This window comes from Mixophyes fleayi, chromosome 3, assembly GCF_038048845.1.
Source record: "Mixophyes fleayi isolate aMixFle1 chromosome 3, aMixFle1.hap1, whole genome shotgun sequence".
Taxonomy (NCBI): Eukaryota; Metazoa; Chordata; class Amphibia; order Anura; family Limnodynastidae; genus Mixophyes; species Mixophyes fleayi.
In genome coordinates, this window is record NC_134404.1 from 161,681,233 (window position 1) to 161,707,025 (window position 25,793).

General features: G+C 37.5%; 1 protein-coding gene across 1 annotated transcript in view; it reads left to right on the top strand.

Moving 5' to 3' along the window:
* LOC142143197 (dynein axonemal heavy chain 5-like) overlaps positions 1-25,793 on the top strand; it is a 188,890-nt gene that overhangs the window by 85,625 nt on the left and 77,472 nt on the right. Inside the window, 13 exon segments of the mRNA XM_075200908.1 lie at positions 4,865-5,013; positions 7,020-7,212; positions 9,153-9,376; positions 10,853-10,939; positions 16,155-16,262; positions 16,932-17,018; positions 18,533-18,597; positions 19,880-20,086; positions 21,188-21,338; positions 23,075-23,189; positions 23,288-23,386; positions 23,902-24,002; positions 24,618-24,767. Of these exon segments, the coding sequence (XP_075057009.1) occupies positions 4,865-5,013; positions 7,020-7,212; positions 9,153-9,376; positions 10,853-10,939; positions 16,155-16,262; positions 16,932-17,018; positions 18,533-18,597; positions 19,880-20,086; positions 21,188-21,338; positions 23,075-23,189; positions 23,288-23,386; positions 23,902-24,002; positions 24,618-24,767 (1,736 nt within the window).

The window sequence follows — 25,793 nt, forward strand, 5'->3', positions numbered from 1 at the left end:
TGTATTCCCGACTCTTTGGAGTATCACCGACTTCTCTCCCTCTTTGCGTTTCCCTATCCGAACTCGCACATAGTCGAATACTACCCGAATAGTCATCTCAGCAGTCAAAAGTATTCATCATTACTTGAATGGGTGAAACCTGAAAGGATTTCAGATATAGCCTTTTCTTCATGTAATCCCATTTGGGACTCCTGAGTCGTACCTCTTCAACACGGACTTCCGTGTACTCACGCCATATGACCTGTATGAGTGTGACATTAATACATCTACGTCACAGGGGGTGTTAAACAGGGAATTTGTTTAGATGCATTCTCAATAATGAATGGTAAAGAGGGCATAAGCCTGCCCCAAGAACAGCTCTGATATAAGTGGTAAATGCTTTTATTCTCGTTGTGTAAGCCTGAGATAGGAGGCCTAATTTTTCCTCATTAGTGCAAGGACCTCTATGCTATGTATTATTAGAGACAGTCAATGGGGATAAATCATCATCATCATCATTTATTTAGATAGCGCACTAATTCCGCAGCGCTCTACAGAGGATATTCTGTTACTCACATCAGTCCCTGCCCCATTGGAGCTTACTGTTTAAATTCCCTGACATACAAACACACAGACAAGGGTCAATTTTAATAGCAGCCAATTAACCTACTAGTATATTTTTGGAGTGTGGGAGGAAACCGGAGCACCCGGAGGAAACCCACGCGAACACCACACAAACACCACACAGATAGGGCCTTGGTTGGGAATCAAACTCATGACCCCAAGGCAAAAGTGCTAAATTCGTTCAGTTTCCTACTAAACAATAAAAGGCCCATAAGGAAATGTTGCTGTATGGGCCCACTGCTACTTTCAAAATAACATATTTTTGCAGCATAAACATTTTGTACTACAAGTACACAAATCATACAATGTAAAGGTCACCAGGGATTTTGTAGTTTGTGCATGCAACCAAAATACTTTCTCTAGACATTATGTGGGGGAAAAAAAAATTGACAGCATTACTCGTGAGAGTAACGCGGCCCATGCACTAAGTGCATTATTACCGTTAGTACGGTAATTTCAATGCTGATTTTTGCTCGCAGCTCTGAGAGCCGCTTTCAGAAATCAGCATTAGAATGACTATACTAACAGTAACAGTGCACGGGCCACATTACTCTCACAAATAAAGTGGTCAATTAAATCCCCCCTTATGAGTAGTGTTGTTGAGTTAAATGGTTACTTAGTTTATCTCAATGGAGAAAGACATTGAAAGGTGTGTGAGTAAACATGCAGTATAAACTCTCCTACTTCCAGACAGAAAAAGGGAACAGCAGTATAGTAAGTAAGTGAACTATTTTTCAGGTACTATAAATTAAGTAGTCACAGTACCTAAGATGGCATATAAACCTCCAATGCTGAACTGGGTTGCAGGCACTACAGTGCTAACTTGTGGGGCATATTGTACACTGGTATGATAGTGCTGGATGTAAAACTTTCACTAGTATTTATAATTAAGTATTCTTAAAGCCACAAAATTTTCCAATAAATTCACCAAGAGGTGACTTGATATTGCCATATAAATAGATAAATACATTTGAGGACTCGTTCTTCATACTGCATTGAAAGTTGCATTATTCTTTTGGAGAGCACATAGGAAGCTAGGTTAATGTTAATTGGCTCATTAGCTTCAGATCAGGGCTATCAATAGGTGAATCACATTCAGTCACACCGAGTCCACCAACATATAAAAGAGTAGGACGGGCTTCTTGGCCCAGCTCATCCTTCCTGTTCAGTGGGCACTGCTCTCTTTCATTACAGTCCAAGCTCCCACCACGCAGATTAGTAAGAGTACATGCATGCAGTATATATATACTAACTATACTAGTCTAGCAGCCTCCATATTGGTCTGATATTGCTAAAATAAATTGATTTAGTAAAATGTATATAAAAGTATTCCACACATAGGCTTTTAATGTGTTGAGATTAAAACTGGAAAAAACACTACTGTTCTGCTCTAGTACATGTGGGTATTAATAGCCAATTGCTTCCATTACAGCCAAGCCACTGCCAACTGTTCAAGATTAGCAAACAGGCCCCTCTTTATTAAGTTCCTTGAAAATAGCTCTTTTGGAATATTTATTAAAGCTCATACATGAACACAAATATGTTAAACTGAACATGTGAACATGCTCTTTGGTGACTTCATGTGCTTATTTTTGCAAAACTGCACCTGGTATTACAGGGAAGTGCATGGATTTGTGGGTCAAGTTGATGGCGTGGGTATTGTTTTCATCAGCCAATGGAAGTAGCTGGGCACCTACTTTTGGACTGAGGTAGAAATATGATTTAACTTTGTGACATAGGACTATTTAACTGAGTTAAAGAAGTAGAGAAGGCCCATATATAGGAGTAATCCCTGCTTTGTGTGTGGGGTGGGCTCACAGTCTTTTTCATGACCATGAATTCTCCTTCAGCTCTGAGGTCATTGTTTAGGTCTCATCTATATTCTTATAATAGGATGCATTGTGCACCTTTATAGTTGTACTTTCCCAAAAAAGTACATTTCTAAGCACCCTTTGATCAATGTGATGAATACCTTCAAACACTTAACAGTAACATTTGTAATAAAGGCTGTGACATTGTCCCTCACTCTCCTAATTTAAGGCATAAATGAACCTAAACTGAGCAGCATTTTATAAGAAAACTTGAATGTGCAAATGAATTAAAGGGTAGTTCTAAAGTGCTAGTAGGTTGGACTTTGATGTGACATTTTTGCTATTTACACAATGTACATTTTCTAAATCAGTGATGGGCAACCTCATATACTTCAGGGGCCGCTTGGTGTGACCTTCTATCTTTCAAAAGGGACTCATATAACCCTTATTCTAAGTCATAAGTTAAAACAACACATTTAATCAAAGAAAGAGTCACCTATCTGTAATAACATATCAGTGGGTGTTTTAAACAAGTGTTACAAGCTATAACAAACAAGTCTGACAATAAACTATGAAGGAACTGGGGGCTGCAGATGAAGGCTCAGAGGACTGCCTGTTGTCCATCATTGGTCTAGAGCAACTACCAACTTGCAAGCTAAGTGCAATAGTTTCACTGGGTGTTTTCAAAGACTGTAGCACAGATAAGTGTGAGTAATGCTTTGTGGACTCACATAGAGTGCAGCAAAAGACAGGACGTACAAGTGAGTAAGACAGTAAACAGCAATGGGACAATAGAAAGAGAGGACCCTTCCCGTGAGCGCTTACATTCTGACATTATTGTCTTAACAGGACCTTTTATGTTTTTTTTTTATGCCTGATGTATTTTTCAGCACAAACGCTCAGTACCATGTCTTTTGACTACATGTTGATTGCATTGTGCATTGTCTCAGTACTTTATATTATTTTATATTTATCGGCAAATGCACAGTATCATTTCTATTTTTATGTTGTCGCAAGATCAGGTTAGGGTTGCCGTCTCCTGAGGTAAATAGCAACACTTGTTATGCAGCAGCCAAATAACAGCACACCAGTTCAGTGCTTCAGTACAAGCAGCCGCAGCAATTAGCCAAATAAAATAAACAAAACATATAAACAAATACTAGCCTGTCCGGCTCAAACTACAATAATCATAAATCTCCCTCTCTAAGGTGGAAAGATCGAATTTCCTACTTACACAAAGCACAGAAGTTATATGTCTCTCTCAGCAGGCCTCTGACCTTTTCCCTAGGCAGTGAGAAACTGAGGGAACAACTTCACAGCCTTTTCACTGCACCTTACAGGTGCAACTCCTAATTATCCAGCAAAGTGTGGCAATTTGGAAGCCCTGAATGGGCCTAATGAATGGGGCCTAACCTTTCCTCTCCATTCATATCCCCAGGGTTCCTACACTGACTCTTACTGTAGCTGAAACAACATGTAAAAAGCTCTTTCCCAAAACACAAGCAATCGCCCTGGGGATTTAAAACACATAGGACAGAAACCTGGAACATATATATCTCCCATCAATGGTTTCCTCAGTGCTTCTGTCACAATCTTTATAGGCAAATGACCAGTATTATTTGCATGCTGCATGAACCTTTCAGTATATATATTTTATTCTGCATACTATAGTGCAAATTTGTAAAACTGATCATGTAAAATACAATTTAAATGGGTTATTGCCATGTTTAGTGTTTGTATTTATTGAACTATTCAATTTGTTCTAGAAACCATTGGAAACATGACTAAATTTAGTTTTGGTCAACAAGGGCAATTCCAAACTCTGCCTGTAATAGTAACCAAACACTGTGTCAGTGCAATATCACATTCCTAATATGAGCATACACAGAACTAAACTAAGTGACACAGTAGCCAATGTTTTACAGTACTCAAAGTGTGTTTTTTATGTATAGCTAGAGGGGAAATGAACAGGGTTTTATCACCTAAACTTAACAAATAAGGATAAGTACTTGGATAGAGGATCGCCTCGGTACTGTGAGAAGCAGGCACGGTGTATGGCTATCGTTTCTAAGCTGGCTCTGTTTGTACTTGAATTTGACCTCCTTGTCTTGCAAGTTAAATAATACAGTTCATGACACATTCAGAGGCTATACATAGTCATTTGTTAAGGTTGAGAACCCTTTTAAACTTTAATTCAAGGTATGTATGTATGTATATATCTATACATATATTTAGTTTTCCTTTCCATTAACTACTGGATAACTGTTGTCAGGTAACACTTATAAAGCTGTTGCCACATGTGTTAGTGCAATTCATATTTATCATAACTGACTTTATCATATATACCATAATAATGTTTGTTAAAATACAGAAGTTGCCATGCTCTATTGTACTATTAGTTGTATATCAAGAATGTTTAATAAACATTCTCTTGCTTTGCTCTATGTAAGGTCCAGTACCAAGCATAAAAGATGTTAACAGTGACGGGAGAAATAAGAAAGCCATCTCTTCTAACCCTATTCTCGCTGCAGCAAAGGAAAGTCATGCATTGGTAGCAGATGCACTACAAGACGTGATAGGAGCGAGAATGACTGGTGACGTAAGTGACGGGATGCTGTAACACTGCGTATTGCCTACTATTGGTGTTATGTGTCTTTGACCACTCTATCACAAAGTATCTAAACCTCTATATTGTACAGGGGTGTATAGCTTGTTATTGTTACCAACATGAATACCACGGAGAGTAGTTGTGAATGCCTAGTGTCTTTTTTTTAACACAGGTCTCCCAAGTAATAACTTAATGCAGTTAATGGTAATACAGCTATCACAAGTCCATAGGCAGGTAATACTGGTAAGATATATTGCACACAGGAACAAAGCCTTTGATAACGCTTGCAAGAGATATTGCAGTATGCTCAGTGGAACAGTCTAGAAATTATAGGAGTTGTAGGCTTACTGTTTTGCTGCCTTGAGACAGACTGGATGATCCACAAAAGGAAAAAGACAAGAAAAAGTTCAGGCAAACCAAGGTCAGATGCAGAGAGATTCACAACAGTACCAGGAAGCAAACAGGAGCAAGGTCAACAGAAGCCAGGGTCTGGGTCACACAAAAAGTGCAAAATGATGGAACAAACAGGAGGCAGATAGCCAGGGACAATCAGGACTAGATCATAGGAGTATCAGAAACAGACCAGCAGCAGAGACAACTGAACTGGCACAGTTTGTTTGAACAGACAGTCTGATAAAGGCCAAACACAGGTGATTAAAAAGGGTAGTGAAATTAACTGCTGCATATGAGGAGAAAATGTTTGAGTATAACAGCAGCACCTCTGGGAGCACAGAGGTACTGCGGGCCTGATTCAAAATTAGGACAAAGTAACATATTGGCCTGCTCAGCTATTTAAATCTGAACAAATGAAATGGACATGTGCATGACTGAAGTTGACTCCATTCAGAGGCTTGTGTATTTCCTGTTTTACATGACTGACCAGGCATCAGTGTAGCTCTAGAACTAGCAGCCACTATGGAACCATGTGCTCTATGTGCCCATACTTGACTCTTATATGCTGAACAAGCTCAGGGATCTCTGTTTCCCTTTCTCTGAATGTATCAGTACAGCCTGTTTAACTGATAGGATAATGTTGCACAGGGCTACAGCTGTTAAATGCTTGTGTATTACATAGATTATACAGTATATAATAAAAACAAATGCACTGATTAAGCTTTTTATCAAGAATACCCCAAAAGGCAGGCAGCCTTGGTAAATGGTCTATGTGTGATAAGTGTGATTAGCGTACAATGCGTAATGAGGGAGGAGAGGTGGATGCGATTCAAATGCAGCGACTTTGAGGCCTTCAACTTAATCTATTGTGACCTGGTATCCTATCATTTTATATTGTGTGACAGCATGATGGCTCAGGGCCATCTTTTCCATTGGGCACGATGGGCAGCTGCCCGGGGGCCCCATGGAAAAGAGGGCCCCATAGGCACGGCTCTTAATGAGAATAGATAATCCTGCCAAAGAAAAAAACCTGCAAAAAAAACCTACAAGGGTCACTGAGCAAGTACATCTATCTATCTCTATCTCTATATATCTATATCTATATCTGTATCTGTATACATCTATATATCCATATCTATATCTATATCTAGGGGCCCCGGTGCACTGCTTTGCCCGGGGGCCCATAATGTTGTTAAGATGGCCCTGTGATGGCTAAGTGGTTAGCACTTCTGCCTCACAACGCTGGGGTCATGATGAGTTCAACTCCTAACCATGGCCTTATCTGTGTGGAGTTTGTATGTTCTCCATGTGTTTGCATGGGTTTCCTCCAGGTACTCCGGTTTCCTCCCACTCTCTAAAAACATACTAATAGGTTAATTGGCTGCTATCAAAATTGACCATAGTCTCTGTCTGTGTGTGTGTATGCTAGGGAATTTAGACTTTAAGCTCCAATAGGGCAGGGACAGATGTGAATGAGTTCTCTGTACAGCGCTGCGGAATCATAAATAAATGGTGATGATGATGATTGTGTTGTATTTATTTTGTGTTAACATTTTTAGAACATTATTGCTTTGCTGTTTTGAATCTGAATGTATATTTTGCAGAGCTATTTAGTGTTCAAGCAAATTATTGGAGATGTGTTTATGGGAATGTATGACACGACAGACTGCAGGCAATTCTTTCAGAAGGATCTGGAAAAAGCCATTTTAATGAAAGCTGATGAAAATAAATTGTTTCATCACTCTCCATGGTTAAACAAAGTAAAACAGCTCTTCAATTTATGCCTTGTAAATTCCGGTAAGCATGTACAATGTTCGGTTTGTTTGTTTTTTCATTTTGAGCATATAAACATATAAGCATATAAAAAATAAAAATATTCTTCAGCATCTAAAGCACTCAAATAGTCACAATAAATAAACAATTACACATAAATGGATATAAAAAAAAGATGTTATTGTGCACTTCTCTTCATCATATAGTTGAGCTGACTATTTTGTCAATTGAACCAATATTTATGAGAATGCAACCTATCGGTTGTGTGCCTTACTGAGGTCAGTGGATCATACAGTCATGGCCAAAAGTTTTGAGAATGACACAAATATTATTTTTCACAAAGTCTGCTGCCTCAGTTTGTATTATGGCAATTTGCATATACTCCAGAATGTCATGAAGACTGATCAGGTAAATTGCAATTCATTTCAAAGTCCCTCTTTGCCATGACAATGAACTTTATCCCAAAAACAACATTTCCACTGAATTTCAGTCCTGCCACAAAAGGACCAGCTGACATCGGGTCAGTCATTCTCTCGTTAACACAGATGAGAATGTTGACGAGGAAAGGATGGATATCACTCTGCCATGCTGATTGAGTTAGAATAACAGACTGGAAGCTTTAAAAGGAGGGTGGTGCTTGAAATCTTTTTTTTTCCCTCTGTTAGCCATGGTTATCTGCAAGGAAACACGTGCAGTCATCATTGCTTTGCACAAAACGGGCTTCACGGGCAAGGATATTGCTGCTAGTAAGATTGCACCTAAATCAACCATTTATTGGATCATCAAGAACTTCATGGAGAGAAGTTCAATAGTTGTGAAGAAGACTTCAGGAGTGTCCTGCAAGCACCAGGACCGTTTCCTAAGTTGATTCAGCTGCAGGATCGGGGCACCACCAGTACAGAGCTTGCTCAGGAATGGCAGCAGGCAGGTGTGAGCGCATCTGCACGCACAGTGAGACGAAGACTTTTGGAGGATGGCCTGGTGTCAAGAAGGCCAGCAAAGAAGCCACTTCTCTCCAGGAAAAATATCAGGGACAGACTGATATTCTGCAAAATGTACAGGGATTGGACTGCAGAGGACTGGGAAAAAATAATTTTGTCTGATGAATCCCCTTTCTGATTGTTTGGGGCACTTGGAAAAACGCTTGTCCAGAGAATTAAAGGTGAGTGCTACCATCAGTCCTGTGTGATGCTAACAGTAGAGCTTCCTGAGACCATTCATGCGTGGGGTTCCTTCTCAGCCAAGGGAGTGGGCTCATTCACAATTTTGCCTAATAGCATAGCCATGAATAAAGAATGGTACCAAAACATCCTCCAAGAGCAACTTCTCCCAACCATTCAAGAACTTTTTGGTGACAAACAATACCTTTTCCAGCATGATGGAGCACCTTGCCATAGGGCAAAAGTGATAACTAAGTGGCTTGGGGATCAAAACATTGAAATTTTTGGTCCATTGCCAGGAAATTCCCCAGACCTTAATCCCATTGAGAACTTGTGGTCAGTCTTCAAGAGGCGGGTGGACAAACAAAAACCCACACATTCTGACAAACTTTTTGCATTGATTAGGCATGAATGGATGGCCATCAGTCAGTATGTGGCCCAGAAGTTAATTGACAGCATGCCAGGGCAAATTGCAGAGGTAGTCAAAAAGAAGAGTCAACACTATAAATATTGACTCTTTGCATAAACTTAATGTAGTTGTCAATAAAAGCCTTTGACACTTATGAAATGCTTGTAATTTTACTTCAGCATACCATAGCAACAAACTTTGTGAAAACCAATACTTGTGGCATTCTCAAAACTTTTGTCCATGACCATACATTCTCATAAATATATGGTTGTCTCTATTGTGTATTGGCAAAAGGTGCATTTAAAAGTGTTTGGCTTATTTCACATGTTTAATGTATTTAAATTGGTATTTTCTGTATTGTATATTTTTATTTGAGACCTTTTATTCTAATACAGCTGTAATTGTGGCCGGACCACCAGCATCTGGAAAAAGTTCATGTATTAGTACACTTGTGCAGGCCCTTAATCATCTACAGATCTCTAGCAACGAGCCATCCCATAAAATTGTAAAGATCAATCCTTTGAGTGTGGATGATGGGACTTTGATGTTTGGTGGTCAGAATATGTCACAAATGTGGCAGGATGGAATAGTCACCTATGTTTGGAAGAAAGCAATCCGGGTAATCTTTTATAAAATATGTGATGTTATTGAATACAATTAAATGCATTTTAGACTAAAACAAAAACTACTTATCTTATTACATTTCAGGAAAGGTAGTTTTACTATCTCAAGAGCTTTCAAGAAGTTGGTGCTCTTTAATCGCTCAACTTTCTCCCTCTTCTAGTACAGTTGAAGTTGCAGGAATTATATGACACGGCTAATCTGGAATTACACTTATACCTTTTTGTCAGAAGTACATTAGTCTACACACATCTTTGCAGGCAAATATACTTCCCTACTACATACTATGGCCCTGATTCATTAAGGAAAGTAAGGCTAAATGAGTAAGTTTTCTCCTGGACAAACCATGTTGCAATGCAATGGGTGCAAATTTGGTGGTAGTCATTTTTACACATACATAACACCGACACTACGTACCCCGACATCCTGATGATGAAAGTGTGATTCCCAACACCTTCATATTCCCGACTGTTAAAAAAATCTGACTTCCAACTATTTCCACGGATCCACAGTCTGGCACACAGAATAACGTCAGTTCTAAACGCAACACTATTATTGATGATGTTAAGGGGGAAATGCAAGTACACACCGGCAGGGCAATGCTTTTTAGTAGTCCTTGTACATTGTCCTGCCGCCACATTGCCCCTTAACATCACCAAAAATAGTGTCGCGTTTACAACTTACGTCATTGTGTGTGCCAGACTGTGGATCTGTGGAAATAGTTGGAAGTCAGTTTTTTCAACAGTCGGGAATATGAAGATGTCGGGATGTGCAGTTTCGCCAGTCTTGTGTAGGCAGAAAATTTATTCTTGCTAAGAAACCTAACCCAAAATAACCCAAAATAAAATGCATCTCAAAGGACGTACTTTAATTAGAACACTACTGTTTTCAGAGGTGAGCAATTTACACACTGTACAGTCATAAAAAACAGTGATATCACAAAGATGCACAATTACAGTATTAAGGTCCATATTCATAGGTTGATGGGTCATGACCTCCCAAGTCCTCGATGCCCCATTAATTGATTCCTCTGGTCATTGTTCCTTGAGGTGGGGGTAATTTTTCCATGTGTGGGCAGGTGTCTTTTCCTCAGGCTCCCGCCACTGGGCCTCTATAAACCATTTTTTTAATGACATCTCTGGAGTTGCTAGTTGTTATCCGAAAAGTAATATTAGTTATAACTAGCGTTTGCAATGTGCGGACGCTACATAAACAATATCGGAAACGTTCTCATGCAATTGCGAACAGAAAACGCTATGTGATTAATATGTTGGAATCGTTAATGAGCTTCTTCACCACATTATATTTTATACTAATTGAAATAAATAGATTACACTTATTTGCATGTTATTTGCTAAGATTATTGTTCGGTTGCATATTAATCACATCACAACCAATATTAGTGTACAGAAATGATTTATTATGACCTTCATCCAATTTTTTTTTAACTTCAACATACATGGATTACTTCTAGAACCACTGCAATACATGGCTATGGTTAGATGGGCATCTGACCTGCAGCTGGGCTGACAACTTTAACAGTGTTCTAGGACCAGAGAAGGTAAGTATGTTTACATTGTTTTATAGTATATTGCTAAAGGATAGTTTTATTTAACTGAGTGTATGCATTTTTACTGCATCGCAAAAAATATCTGTATATACTATGAATTCTCATTGTGACTCATCCCATTGATCCATCTATAAGTATACATGGTTTAACCTTCCCCTCAATCTATATTTAGACTACAATTAAAATAACTGGAGCCAGTTCTATACTTTCAGCAAACTGACACTTCTTAAAAAGCTGCAATATGGTTATGTTGTTACATCTAAGTTAAAATATGAATATGTACAAAAATGTTAATTATTTTTATGGTAAAATATACGCTGAAGCATGGTATAGATATAGTAGTATATCTTTTTATGTTTGTATTTTATATTGTATAAAGCTTTTGATAACCAACCATATTCTGAACACAATTTGTTAATGAAGAGAAGTTTAATCGGCTTTATATTTGTTATGTCTTCTTTACAATTGAATAAGAAACAGAACAAGATATGAGTTCATGCGGAATAGTGCAAGTCAGTACAGATACCTTTTATGAAATAATCATATAACAATCTACATACTGTACAACTTCAGCAGAAACTTTTAGAGGTGACTAACACATTTAAATAAATAGGATAAAAATAGGAGGCAAAGGAGCTAAAACAAATTAAGGCAGTGAGGAATAAACAAACAAAGTAAATAGCCAACTAAAGCAAATGCTTCACTATTTAACATCAAGTAATTTAGATGAGATTGATCATAAATGTGCCTCCACTTGTAATATTTAAGTGAAATGACCATTCTACTTATTGCACTTGTAACAGAAAGAACAAATAAATTCATGTTAAATGTAATGCTATTTACTTAAAGAGTGTTGTAGCTAGGATTTTACCGAGCAGTATGAAGTAAAAAATCATAAGCCAAAGAACCAAATGTGATCTTATTTATTAAGGCATGCAAGCATGTGTGCAACATTCTACAAAGAATCTTAACAACAATGGATGCATTTACACAGTCTTATATACCTTTCTTGTCACTGGGCAGATTTTAGTTGCACACACTGTTCAGACTCCCCCTATTAAAGGGTCCGCAGCACCTGGTTTCTCTTGTAACTTGGTACAACCAGGTACAGGAATGTGTCCTATTTTCCTCTTTGTTGGAAACCAGCTGGAGCAGCTTTGCAAAAAATTAACTTTAGGCATTTGCACACATTGATTAATTGCATTCATCCAAATTCCACACAATTCATAGCAATAAAATTTTAATTTCTAATTACTTCTTAATTTATAAAACAGCCACTGGCTCCAGTTATTTTATAGATCTTCAATAAATGTAATTTAATTAATCAAAGATTATGCCACCAGTCTAATGTGGTAAACCAGTCTCTACATGTTGGTATCTTAGTTGTCTTCCAGTATAGAGGAATCAATTTAATTGTTGCATTAAATAGTTTTAGAATAAGTTTCTCTTTATAGTATGATTGGATGTATAGAAGGAGGAACAAAGAGTTTTGTTAGCAATGGGTTTATTTAGTGTATATTGAGTATTGGAATTCATATTATTCCTATAAGGTATTTTGGGATGAGACTACCATATTAGCTAAGCAGCCTTTTCCAAAGTAGTTAGGGATCATTATTATTATGTTTTATTTGTAAAGTGCTGACAAATTTTACAGCGCTGTGCACTGAGGGGATCATGACATAACTCTTCGTTCCTCCTCTTCTTCTAAACCTGTCCTCTGGACCCTGTCCTACTCCTTTCCAAGTTCCACCACTGCCTGTCGTAATTTTGCTCACCGTTGTAATCTCTCTCTCTCCACTGGTATCTTCCCCTCGGCCTTCAAGTATATTCTCATCTCCCCTATTCTCAAAAAACCCTCTCTTGACCGATCCTCTCTTGCCCTGTATCTCTGCATCCCTCTGCTTCCAAAATTCTCAAACGACTTGTCTTGAATTGTATGATTCACTTTCTCTCCTCCCATCCTCTTCTTGACCCTCTCCAGTCTGGCTCCCATCCCCTTCACTCACCTGAAACTGCCATTGCTAAAGTAACAAATTACTTACTCACAGCTAAATCTCAAGGTCACCTTCTCGTAATCCTCGACCTCTCTGCTGATTTTGGCAGTCAATCATTTTCTTATCCTTACCACTCTTCACTCCCTAGGTCTTTGCGAAACAGCTCTGTCCTGGTTTGCCTCCTACTGGCCGCTCTTTTAGTGTCTCTGCTTTCAACTCTTCCTGCCCCCCTCTTCCTCTTTCTGTTGGAGTCCGTCAGGGCTCCATCCTTGGCCCTCTGCTCTTCTCTCTCTCTACGCCACATCTCTCAGTGAACTTATTCAATCATTTGGCCTTAAATACCACCTATATGATGACACACAAATCTATATTTCCTCACATGACCTCTTTCCCACCTACCTAACCCAAGTATCTAGCTGTCTCTCAGCTGTAACTACCTGGATATCACAGCGCTTTCTCAAACTCAAAATCCGAGCTCATTATTTTTCCTCCTACCAATGTTGCTGTCCCTCCCAATATCTTCCTATTGGTTGACAACATAACTCTTTTTTTCTGTCACCCAAGCCTGCTGCCTTGGAGTCCCCCTTGAGCTTTAACCCTCATATCCAGTCCCTCACCTTCTGCCACTTCCTCCTCTGTAACATAATTTAAATCCATCCCGTCCTCTCTCAGGAAGCAAGCAAAATCTTCACTCATCATTCTCATCTTGACAATTGCAACCTTCTTCTCACAGGCCTTCCTGCCTCTTGCTTTTCTGACCTTCAATCTATACAGAATGCTATGGTTAGGCTCATCTTCCTCTCCTGTCACTCCTCTTCCAATACTACTCTGCATAAATCCCTTCATTGACTCCCCATCCATTTCAGAATGCAGTTAAAGCTCCTTACTCTCACTTACAAAGCCCTTACTGACACGTCAACCCATTACATCTCTGATCTTGTCTCGAGGTACATACCTACCCGACCATTCCTCTCTATCTCTGACCTTCATTTCAATTCACCTTAAAAAAACTCACTCAAATCTCACCTTTTCAAGCTCACCTATCCTACCACCTTCTGACCATCTTATCCATCATCTCCTCTTCCTTCGCCTGCCATCTCCATTTTCTTCCAGCTGATCATACTGTCTCTCACCACCCCTTCCTTTAGAATGTAAGGTCTCATGGGCAGGGTCCTCTCTACCTATTGTCCCTTGTCTGTCTGCTGTCTCACTCCCTTGTACGTCCTGTCATGTATTTTGTTGCACTCCATGTGAGTGCCCAAAGCATGACTCGCACTCACCTGTGCTACTTATGTGTATTACCTCATCTATTTGTTACTTGCTTCTGTATCTGGCGCTATGTAATCTGTGGTGCCTTATAAATAAATATATAAATTAATAATAATAACAATAATAATACTGACTTAAATAAATTATATACAATGGCATGAGTAAAAGAGTAAAGATTGCCCTCTGTCCTTGGTGGATGGTTTTTCTGTGCAGCTACCTTTAGTGCATGATGGGTAAAAGGAGGAGAGATATAGGAAAGGTGGACACACAAAACAAGAACCAGTCACTTTAGAAACCTTAATATAAGATTAATGGGCTCTTGTACAAGTGTAGCCTAGCTTGTATCTAGTTTCTATTTGTAGAAGTGAAGAAGAGCATTTATTATTATTCTTACTTATGTTCTCAGCTACTTAAAGAGTGATATTAGTTTGAAGTTCAATTTCCCATATATAAAGAATGGGTTCAGTCCTATCTATAGTCAATAATTGAAACATAATAGATTATGGTAAAAATTTAATTGTTATGTTGTCAAACACTGTTAGTTCCTTCAAGGGAAAAGCTTTTCAGGACTATCAGTGATAAATTCCCTTATCATCTGTGCACTATCACCGGTAGCTAAAACTCTGAATTTCATGTATGCTCATTACATGATGGATTTGTAATTGCCCATTTATTATCAATTTATGGTTTATCTAATACATGATAGTCAAAAAAGGTCATTAATAAGATTAAATATTTTTTTAAATAATAAACTGATGGTTTTCCAGCACAGTAAGTAATGTTGGAAAGATTGTTGGATGAATTGTATCTGACAGGTTCCCTGGAAAGGTGTAAATATGAGTTTTATGGAACATATTTTTAACTGATACATTAGTTTTGGGGAGTTTGTATTTGATCAACACTTAATATTGGACAACATAATTGCCTGAAAACACTTATGAAAATTAGTCAATTTCAATAACCCAGTTTTTTGGAACCAAGTCAGAGTTTTTTATTCTAGGCATTTCTCCCCCATATGAATTTTACGATGACATTTTTGACATGCTTGAAAAGACTTAGAGGGATGAAAATAGTCAAACAGTATAGAGTAAAAAAGTATCTATATTTTCATGTTATTCAGTAATTTTCACTTTATCACTTTAAATTGCCAAGTCACTAGAAGAGATAGAGACCAGTCTTATTTTTGCTGCTTTGAAGTGGCAGGTTTGATAACCATTTGTCCTAGTACATGCCCTATCCCAATTATAAATCTGTCCCCTCATTGTAAATTTACCTCCCCCTCCAATGCAACATGGATTTTCCAAGATGTAAAATTACTCCTTTTTTTGCTTTACTTTCCTTAATGAATCAGGCACACTGAGTTTAATATATTTTTGTGCACATCTGCCAGCATTGCCAAATGGAAAATTGGGACAAATTCGGCAACTTTCACAATCTTTCCAAACCCCACTTAGAAATCAGGACTGACCTGCAAAATTGTGACTTTTGGCAAGTGTGACTTGTGCAATATTTTTCCATTTCTTTTAATTATAAACTGAGCTGTTCCTAGTTTTGCAGCACATCAAGACTTATATGGAGCTGAACTATGCTTTCCATTTCCTGTATTCACCTATAAAACACTGCAATGTGTGATTTTAATGTGCTCACGGAGATGAGATCATAGCATCCATTCTTCTGAACGTTGTTGTTAATGACAATTGTCAGGTGCAGCAACAGGACCATGAAGCATTCACTTAAAACTAAACTCTGTTTTTACAATACAAAGCATTAGAGTGCTTCCGCATTGTCACAGGAAACAAGTTATTATTCATATTTGTCATTTTCATTTTGTAATAAATATTTGTGCTTATATTTTTTAGCTTTTATTATGCTAGTTTTATTAATGCTTACGTTATACAGCATGTCGTTACATGTCGCCTCTTATTAATTAATTTTCCTCGTAGGTGTTGCAGCTCAGTAACGGTGATCACTTGGCATTTCCAGAAAATATGAAATTGTTATTTGAAACAACTGATTTACAAATGGCTTCACCAGTGACCCTTACAAAAGCAGTAAGTATAGACGTTTATCGTTGCATTCTGCCTGGGACATTCCCAGACCTTAGATATATGTTATAAGTAGTATTTTAGTAGTTTTTGAATTTTTAAATGATATGTCTTCCTCAGTTACATGTCATACAGGAAACTAGAACCATGAGACCCGCATAGTTTGTGGTTTACTTCCAGTCCCTAGCATGCTCTGCTCTTCTATAGGATGGGCCAGTTTTAATGTAATTCTGCTATTTGTGGAGAGTTGCACCCACAGCGTACCCTAACTCAATGTGTTCCTCAGAAACTCCGCTGCATGACCAATCAGCTGCTTTCTCGCTACCTACTAAAGCCCCAGGTTTAAAAAATCCTCAGGTTCCCATGGTTTTACCAGTTGGATGAAGATTAGTGTTGGGGAAAAAAATATTGTAACTCTGCACCCTATATAATATTGAAGGTAAAAGCCAAACCAGATTCACTTTGATCACTTCTGATATCCTTATATCAGTGGTCAAAATGGGCTGGTATATGGTGGTATGTCATACTGCCACCTCTCCTACTTCCTTCATAGTAAAGCGATGAACTTCCATTAACTTACATTTTCCATACCACCACTTCTACAGTTCCACTTTGGCCACTGCTTTTGTTATTTTCAGTACACAAAATCAAATCTCTTTAATTATTGTACAACAGGGAATATTATACATAGACGGGGAAGCTCTTGGTTGGAGACCATTGTCTAAGATTTGGCTAGATGGAAGAAATCAACAGGAAAACACAGTAAGTGTAATAAACATACTCTCTTTCCTATATAAATATGAGAATACCTTTCTTTTTAAAGAGCAACTAAATCTAAAATATATTGATTTCATTATGCAAAGGCATCTGCTAATTTTCAAAAGATCTCATATATTGATATATGAGATCATATATATATATATATATATATATATATATATATATATATATATATATATGTATATATATATATATATATTGAGATCATATATATAGATATATGAGATCATATATCTCACATTAAAAATGTGATACTGTAGTTACATTATATTTATTATTTCTTGAGATGTTTAATATTTAATATTTTTGCACAGCTGAGCACAAGCTTCTGTATGCTGTTATTGTCCATTTTAGATTCCAGCAGGATCTCCACAAGTAGGGCTCCTGAGAGGAAGAATGGTGGGGGTGGAAAAAAAAGACTAGGCCAATAGTGCCATGTCAATATGTAGCATATTGCACAGTAAAATATATTGGTATAAAGCACATATTCTATGGAATATATAGGTATAAAGTACACTTTGCTTTATGCAGTCTCCAAGTGCCTGCTCTGATGCTCTTGGGTAAATGAGAACTAAAATGTATATTTAAAACACGTGTTTCCTCATGGGTAGCTCCTGAGAAAATTAAACAGTTCACATCCCACCATGGGTAAAGTTGGGTCATATTATAAATCTGATGGGCAGGCCAATTTGCTGAATATTTTGTCTACCATGGATAGAGCACGGTAACTTTGAGAAAGACTTTACTTGGCATGTGCTATTTTCCATCAATGTGGGTTGACCTACATTTTGCACTGCAATGATGCCTGTGCCTGTATTCTTTCCCTAGTTGTCTTCTTCTTTCCCTTTCCATATTTAAAAAGTGATGCAGTTATAACATATATAAATGTACAGGAATACACAGTAACCATTTATAGAGGTAAGAGGTACCAGATATATATTTATACAGGGGATATTTCGTAACTAATACTTTAACAGATAATTCAGCAGAGAATGCATGCTACCATTTACAAAAAGGGGTTCAGGAGGTGCTGCAATACAGATATTTTGTAGCTGAAATAAACAATTCCTTTTTTATGTCTAGTAAAATCATATAGCTAATTATTCTCCTATTCTAATAGGTTACATCATATATTTATTAAAACATTATTTGTTATGGTATAGATGACTTATTACTTAGAAACAGGCTAGTAGATTATTTCATATAATAATCATATAAGGAGTATGTCATTTGTTTAAATAGAAATTATTATTTAAATAATACAGTAAAATTGTTCACAATGCTCTAGAACAAAGATTTTTTTTGACTGTCTGCTCTGGGTTGTGAAAAATGGGTCCTAATGGAACTGCCAGACCAGTGTGTAATTCTACATAGAAATTCACCAGTGTGAGCAATTCTATACAGGACATCACAATGTAACACTATTTTAATTTATTCTCGCACTAGCATCCTGTTTGTTACTTCCTATTATTATTTTGATGTATTTTTTTTTTAAGGTTCTTTCAAAGGCTTTCTACAGGACTTTGGATCCCATCTTTAATCTTATTCTTCATGATACCAAGTAATACAATCATTTTTTTTATTTTACTTTATATACATGACTCAGTAAGCTATTGTATAAAGCATATGTCATAATAACTGAATTTCACAATATCTGTTCAATGCAAAAGGGAACGTCATAAATATGTTACACATACATGCTTATGGGTCAGATCCTGTTGGAAGTGATATCATATCAGGGGCGCATGCAGGGGGGGTTTCTGGGTCTCCAGAAACCCCTCCCCTCTGCTAACGAAGTGCCCCACATAGCGGCACTGTACTATACAGCAGCCACGGCGCTGTCAAAGAAGCGTCCGCGGCGGTGCTGTATACAAGACAGCACCGCCGCGGACGCTTCTTTGACAGCGCCGCAGCTGCTGTATAGTACAGTGCTGCCGAAACGGAGCTGCTGCGTTTTGGCAGCACTATGTAGTGCCTGATATAATACAATACAGATATGACACACGTGATAGCAGAGTGCACAATGACAGGAATGTTGGTACAGTTGGCAGAATAATAAATGCATGGATGTAATTAACAAAATAAATCGCATAGCATACTGAAAAAATCTGTAGAAGACATGACAGGGACAAATAAGGATGACGGAGAGTGGACAGACATGGGATATAGGGTAGAGTGCCCTGACCGTGAGAGCTTATATTCTAAAGGAGGGGGTAGAAATGCAATAGGAACAAAGCGGGCATTAAGCTTAGAGAACCTGGTGTGTGGCAGAGGAGCTGAAGGCTAAACAGACAAAGTTACAGGAGGGTTGGTTGAAGTGATGATAGGGTAGGTAGAAGGGGATAAAGATATTGTCAGGGAGAAGAGGATAAGGATATTGGGCAGGGAGGGATGGGTAAGAATGGTATCAGGGGAGATAAGGAAGGATAGGAGGGGAGGGGGGAGGATGATGGGGCAGCGTGATGAAACATAGAAAGTAGTCAGTGTAATGCAGGTAGAAGTACATGGTAAAACAGACAGTTAAAGTCGAAGTGGGTCAGTATACTGTGGTATGCCATACTACCACTTCTCCTACTCCTCTGATTGCAAAACTATCAAATTCCATTCACTTACATTTTCCATACTAAGACTTCTAAATTTCCACTTTGGCCACTAAAGACAGATGACTAACAGAATGAACATACTGCAAATTGTCACTTATATTATATTGTAGCAGAATTCAAGCTAGTCCGATAATTCCAGACAAAGTACAAGGTGGCTGCTTTAGGGAGAGGTGATGAGCCACACAAAGGGGTACCTTCTTACCCCCCATTACTATTTATAGTAATATGTTTTTCTTCCAGGCCGGTTGTTCCAGTAACAGAGGTTGGGCTGTTTCGATCTTGTACAAACCTCCTGACAGTTATGTTGAATGATAAGGCTCAGAGTATTGGCGGACAGCTGCATATTGAGAGACTTTTCATCTTCTGCCTTACCTGGTCAGTAGGAGCACTCATTGAAAGTTCAGAAAGGACCAAGTTCAGTGAGCTTCTGAAGGTCTACACTTCAGTGTAAGTGGCCCATGCTCTCTGTGTTACCTGTCCTATCAGCATTATCTTACTGTTATGGAACAGTGGCTATAAAAATGATTCACCCCTTTGGTGTGTTCCACAATTTATTTTCTTATATCATGGAGTAAAAACGTATTTATTTGTGAATATGTTACCACTGCTTAACACTAAATACTCTCTAATGTTAAATAAAAACACACTAAAACTTATTTGGTAATTACTAATGCAAACAAATAATAATATTGCTTCTTTGTCCAAAACCCACCCATTAATTTAGCTAAAAATATACGTGGTTGTTTAAGGCCAAGTAGCAAAACCAAAAGTAACTGTAAAAATAACAGAAATAAGTAAATACAATGAACTTAAAAACATCTGTACTTTGCCCCCTGAACAATGCACCCTAGGGGGTAAATTTATCAAGCTGCGGGTTTGAAAAAGTGGAGATGTTGCCTATAGCAACCAATCAGATTCTAGCTGTCATTTTGTAGACTGTACTAAATAAATGATAACTAGAATCTGATTGGTTGCTATAGGCAAAATCTCCACTTTTTCAAATCCGTAGCTTGATAATTTTACTCCCTAGGACTGTACTTACTTTGCCTACATTGTAAGTACAGCCTGCCTAGAGTGAGTAATATGTTTGTAGAAAATAGATGCAGTACTGCAACACAAAGGTGTATCTAGCATAGTAGAAGGGGTGCTATGGGGCCCACTTTCCCTGTCCGTCACACACATCTATATGTTTTTTTAACCATTGGACGCTACATATGGACCCTTACAAACCATTGCTGTGGTGCCCACAAATGTCCAGCTATGCCTCTCACAGCTACATGTAACCGTTATATATATCCATTTGAGATTTCCTTCAAGCAAGTACAAATGGATCAGTGACTTAAAAAGAAATAAATGTGTTATTAAAAAAATAAAATATTGATAATGAGCAAGCACATAATTTTAACAATATGCAGCTTGTGCTAGAACCGACCTCCTTTAAAGTTGAAAGCACAGGCCAAATCCCTCTACTGTTCTCTTCTCAAACCAGTCCTCTCTTCATGACAATCTGAGCCCTAGTTGACTGATGCTTTTGTCTTTGGAGCACAGTTTGCCAGATGATGACCAGGAGATTTCTGTTTTTGACTATTACCTTGATGAGTCAGGAGAGTGGGACACATGGCAGTCTCGCTTACCAGATATCACGTATGTTGGTAACACAGACATCATGGGAGAAGCATTTGTTGAAACACAAGACACGGTGAGTTATAATGATTTTTGTTTCAGTAAGCAGAACTTTTTAGTGAATTACATCATTTTTTCTTTGTAGAGAAAACTATTAAATATAAATTTATGTCATGGGGCTAACAGAATGCATGAGAAAAAATTAGATGTGGGCACATCCCCAGATATGGATTTTAGGGGGTGTTTCTCTTCCTCAAGGGGACATACAGTGATGATTATGATAAATATCAGCAGCATTATGTACTTTAGCTACTTCATCATCATCTATTATTTAGCTACTTCTGATTGTCTGAATGTGGATTGACCCCTCCATATGATAGAACTTGATTAGCATTGTGGCTATATTACATAAAGTCAGGGCCATCTAATCGCATTACTTAATTGATATTTCCTTTTGGTTTACTGCAGGAAAGAAGATTCTCCTTTGATTTTTAAAGGGGAAATGGCAGATGTTTGTTTTTAATTTATATTTAATTACATTTTTATGGAACATGCAACTTCCACATTTGATCTGTTAATAACATTGTCAAGACAATATTCTCTATTGTGTCTATGACACTTCATTATATTATTATATTGTGGATATGTAGGGTAAAAAATGATTTTGACATGTACAACTAACATTACCAAGCCACATCTATACTGTCTCTACGCTAAGTGTATACACACTTGTTATGTCTGACATACTCCTGCCAAAAAGACTGGTGTTTTTGAGTTGGATGCATCTTGAGATGCCGCTAACTTATCATATGTACATAAATACACTTTTTTGTTTTACATACATCATTTCCCACGTGTTCTTACCATGTAATTGTCCACCTCTAAATGAGCTAGTTTGTGAGCTTTATGAGAGAAGATCAATCATTAAAATCAACGGATAACGGAAGAAAATATATATATTAATAGTTTAGTGTTCTGTAGGAAATGGATAAGTGCTTGATGCATGATATTTTATTTCATGTGTTTTCATTTCACTTTTAGCCATAACTAGTTCCCAATACAATTTGGAATGTTCGTTCCAATTTTGACAGTACCGGGGACTAAACTCTTCCAAGAGGATTAATATTCTTCTCTATTACTGGTTCATTTATGTTGTATTGTTGACTGTGTACAGTATTGTACTAGTTTCTGGCCTATTGTATGTGGTTCCATATACTCAGAGTCCAAGTAAGTATTACTTACATGCTAGTTACCTAATTATTGAATCGAAATGCTGTGGATGTCATTACTTACTTGATGGTGATCTGCTACATTGTATTATTTCTATCTGGATGACCTTGTTCATTGGCTACACTGATGGTATTTGGTTCTTGAGTGATATTTATGTATAAGGCCATTAAGAGGCTATATTTTTCTCTACATTTCAAAAACAATCACACAATTGTTAAAGACACAAACGTACTAAGTGGTAGTTATTATTAAATGGTAAAATAATAACACCACTTTTTGTATTAATAAACAGCATTTTGAATATGATAAGTTAATTGCTTCACATTTGTACAGTGTGTATCATCTGACTGTGACAACAATTGCACTACCTGTGAATAGACATAAATGATGATGTAGATGTAGATTTCAGAAATGCTTAATCCAATATGAAAAATACCTATTACCTCAAATACGATAGCTAGTAAGAGTTCAGTCTATAGGCAATGTAGCATTATTTGGTGTAACAAAATGAAATCAAGAATGTTAGCACTACTCGGTAGATGCCTTTGGTTAGTTAATAAGTGTTATTTTTGTATTTGATAGGTTATAGTTCGCACTTTCTTAGAATACGCCAGCATGGGATCCCAACATGTCTTATTAACTGGACCTCCAGGTTGTGGAAAGACAGCACTAATGAATGACTTTATCTCCACCCAAGGCATGTGAAGGATCATTTGGGAAAACAATCCTGTTCTCTTCTCTCTCTGCTAAGTTGAGCAGAGAATGTTTTATAGCTGTCTCATTCTGTATTTTCAGACCGGGCACGAATCTTACTTAAAAGATTGGTGTTTTCAGGATCCTCAAAAGCCAAAGAACTACAGGAACTTCTTCAACAAAATATAACCCATAGACAAGGTAATGGTCTATCTAGAGTGATCTTTCCCACACACCACACACAAATTGTTTGGCTCTGTGTCTACATCCTCTACACCAGGGTTTCCCAAACCCAGTCCTCAGGGCTCCCCAACAGTGCAGGTTTTCCGTATCACATGTGACATAATTAGGACCACCTGTGGATCTGTTACAATGTGTCAATCAGTAATGAATACACCTGTGCTCCAGCAAGGAGATATGGAGAACCTGCACTGTTAGGGAGCCCTGAGGACTGGGTTTGGGAAACCCTGCTCTACACTGTAAGTTGTGAACTGAAGTTATCATATAATTAAAGTCTGTGTTATATTAGGTGGCCTTTTATTCTACCTTTCCTGAGAAGTAATAACAAATATCACTGTTACTTGATATTGGTGTCTATGACTATGTGAATCAAGTGCCTTATATACTAATTCTATATTTCTGAAGAAAAAAAGAAGGACTGTATTTAATTCTACATCAGGTATTTTTTTGTACTGTTGAAATTCATTGTGTTTCAGGTTTCATCTATGGTGCAAGAGATGGAAAAACATTACAGTTGTTCATTGATGATCTCAATCTTCCTACACCAGATGGGAATGGGGTGCAGTGTTGCAATGAGGTAACACTTTTCAGTTACAAAAAAATGATCATTATTTTACATTTTTATTTATATTTTGCATCTATATTTCAAGTTGGTTGATATATGTTTGAATCTAATTGTACTTATTACTAGAACCCAAGTAGACCATTATAAAATCATAACTAACCCACAAAATGTGTTTTGTAATATTCATTCCAAAATTATGTGAAACACACAGAGCCGGTGCTGAGCTCTCCAGCCTCATTTATTTCTTACATTAATTTGGTACATTTGCACTGTCTTTATTATTTGTTGCTTCCATACATTACTAGATTTCCGGGTGGGCCTTCTATACTGTTGTAAAACACTAAAAAACACTTCATTTATATAGCTAGCACACTATTTTGCTTTAGCTACCTCCCCCACATTACCAATATACAGGGGTGCTAGTTAAGTGGCTATATGTATGTTTTTGTTCGGCAGCTATAATAATAAAAAAGAGGTTTCATGCACAATACATAAATTAGTCTTGTTTTTAATAGCTGGATATTTGTGAAATACCTATTAAATTTAAATCTCAGCTACAATACAATACAGCAATAAGGGTATGTTAGGATAATTCATTATTAAATGTGATCTAATATTCTCATCTAGCTATTAAGAATGCTTCTTGATGATAAAGTTCTGGTGAGACTGAACAAACCATTCGAGTGGCAGACACTAGAAGGGCTCCTGGTAAAAGCGGTGATGAGCCTACCTAAATATGGCAACAGCACACAGAAACTGCTAACTCAACGGCTATTGGTGAGTTTTATAACATGTCTGGGAGGTAGAGTGAGTTCAACACAAATAAATTGATGGTATTCTGGTTAGTAGAAACTCAGCAATTTCAACTATATACATAGAAATTCAAGACTCAAATACTAAATCATTAGCCACATTCCATTATTTTGAATAGTGTTCTTGTGAGACCCAATACAGGTCAGAAAACTGACATTTTAGCTGTGATGTCACCCTACCTTAATTTACTCTATGCACATAGCCGCCAATTCACACATAGCATTTCTGTAGAGAAACTCTACCAGTCTATTACACACACTCCAACAGAGAAGCATCTAGTATAGCATAAGGGTTAAACCAGAACATGGAGATAATTCATTATATGTATCCAATTCAGTTCATTCACATATAATTTTCAGCTCAGTAAACAGTCTTTCATATTTATCTACATTACATAGTGGCTTTAATTGCTCTTTAAGTTTTCCAGGGTGCCAAATGTTGTATCTTTTTATGGCCAATCCAATTTTCAGGATTTTGATATGCAACAATTTAGGCATCATTATTGTAAACCCATTTTTCTTTACAATCTAAGTGTAAATTTAGTTATTTTGTTGTATTTATTGCTGTTTGCAATTATTATCTATCCAATAACAGCATACTAACACCCCTAATTTAGCTACTTTTGGTGACAAATGGTACCCGAGGCAATGAATGGGTGTTTGGATGGGATGGGAGAGGGTAAAAGGCAGAATAGGGCTTCAGAAATGCTAGGAATGCCTCTGGGGATATGGCCTCCATACTGAGGTGGCCACTACCCCCATCATGACGTGGCCATGCCCCTTCAACCATATGTCCTTATTCAAGGACCAGTGAGGTTTGGGTAGATTACATTAAGGGGCAGTATTTGCACTGAAAAGAAACAACCAATCAGCAAGTGTCTGAATGGGTGCTATGATTTTGTGCAAATGTTGCACCTAACTGTAATGCTAATAAATTGTCTCAATTTAAGGACCTCAGACTGAGCGGAATGTGCCCTGCTGCTAGCAGAGC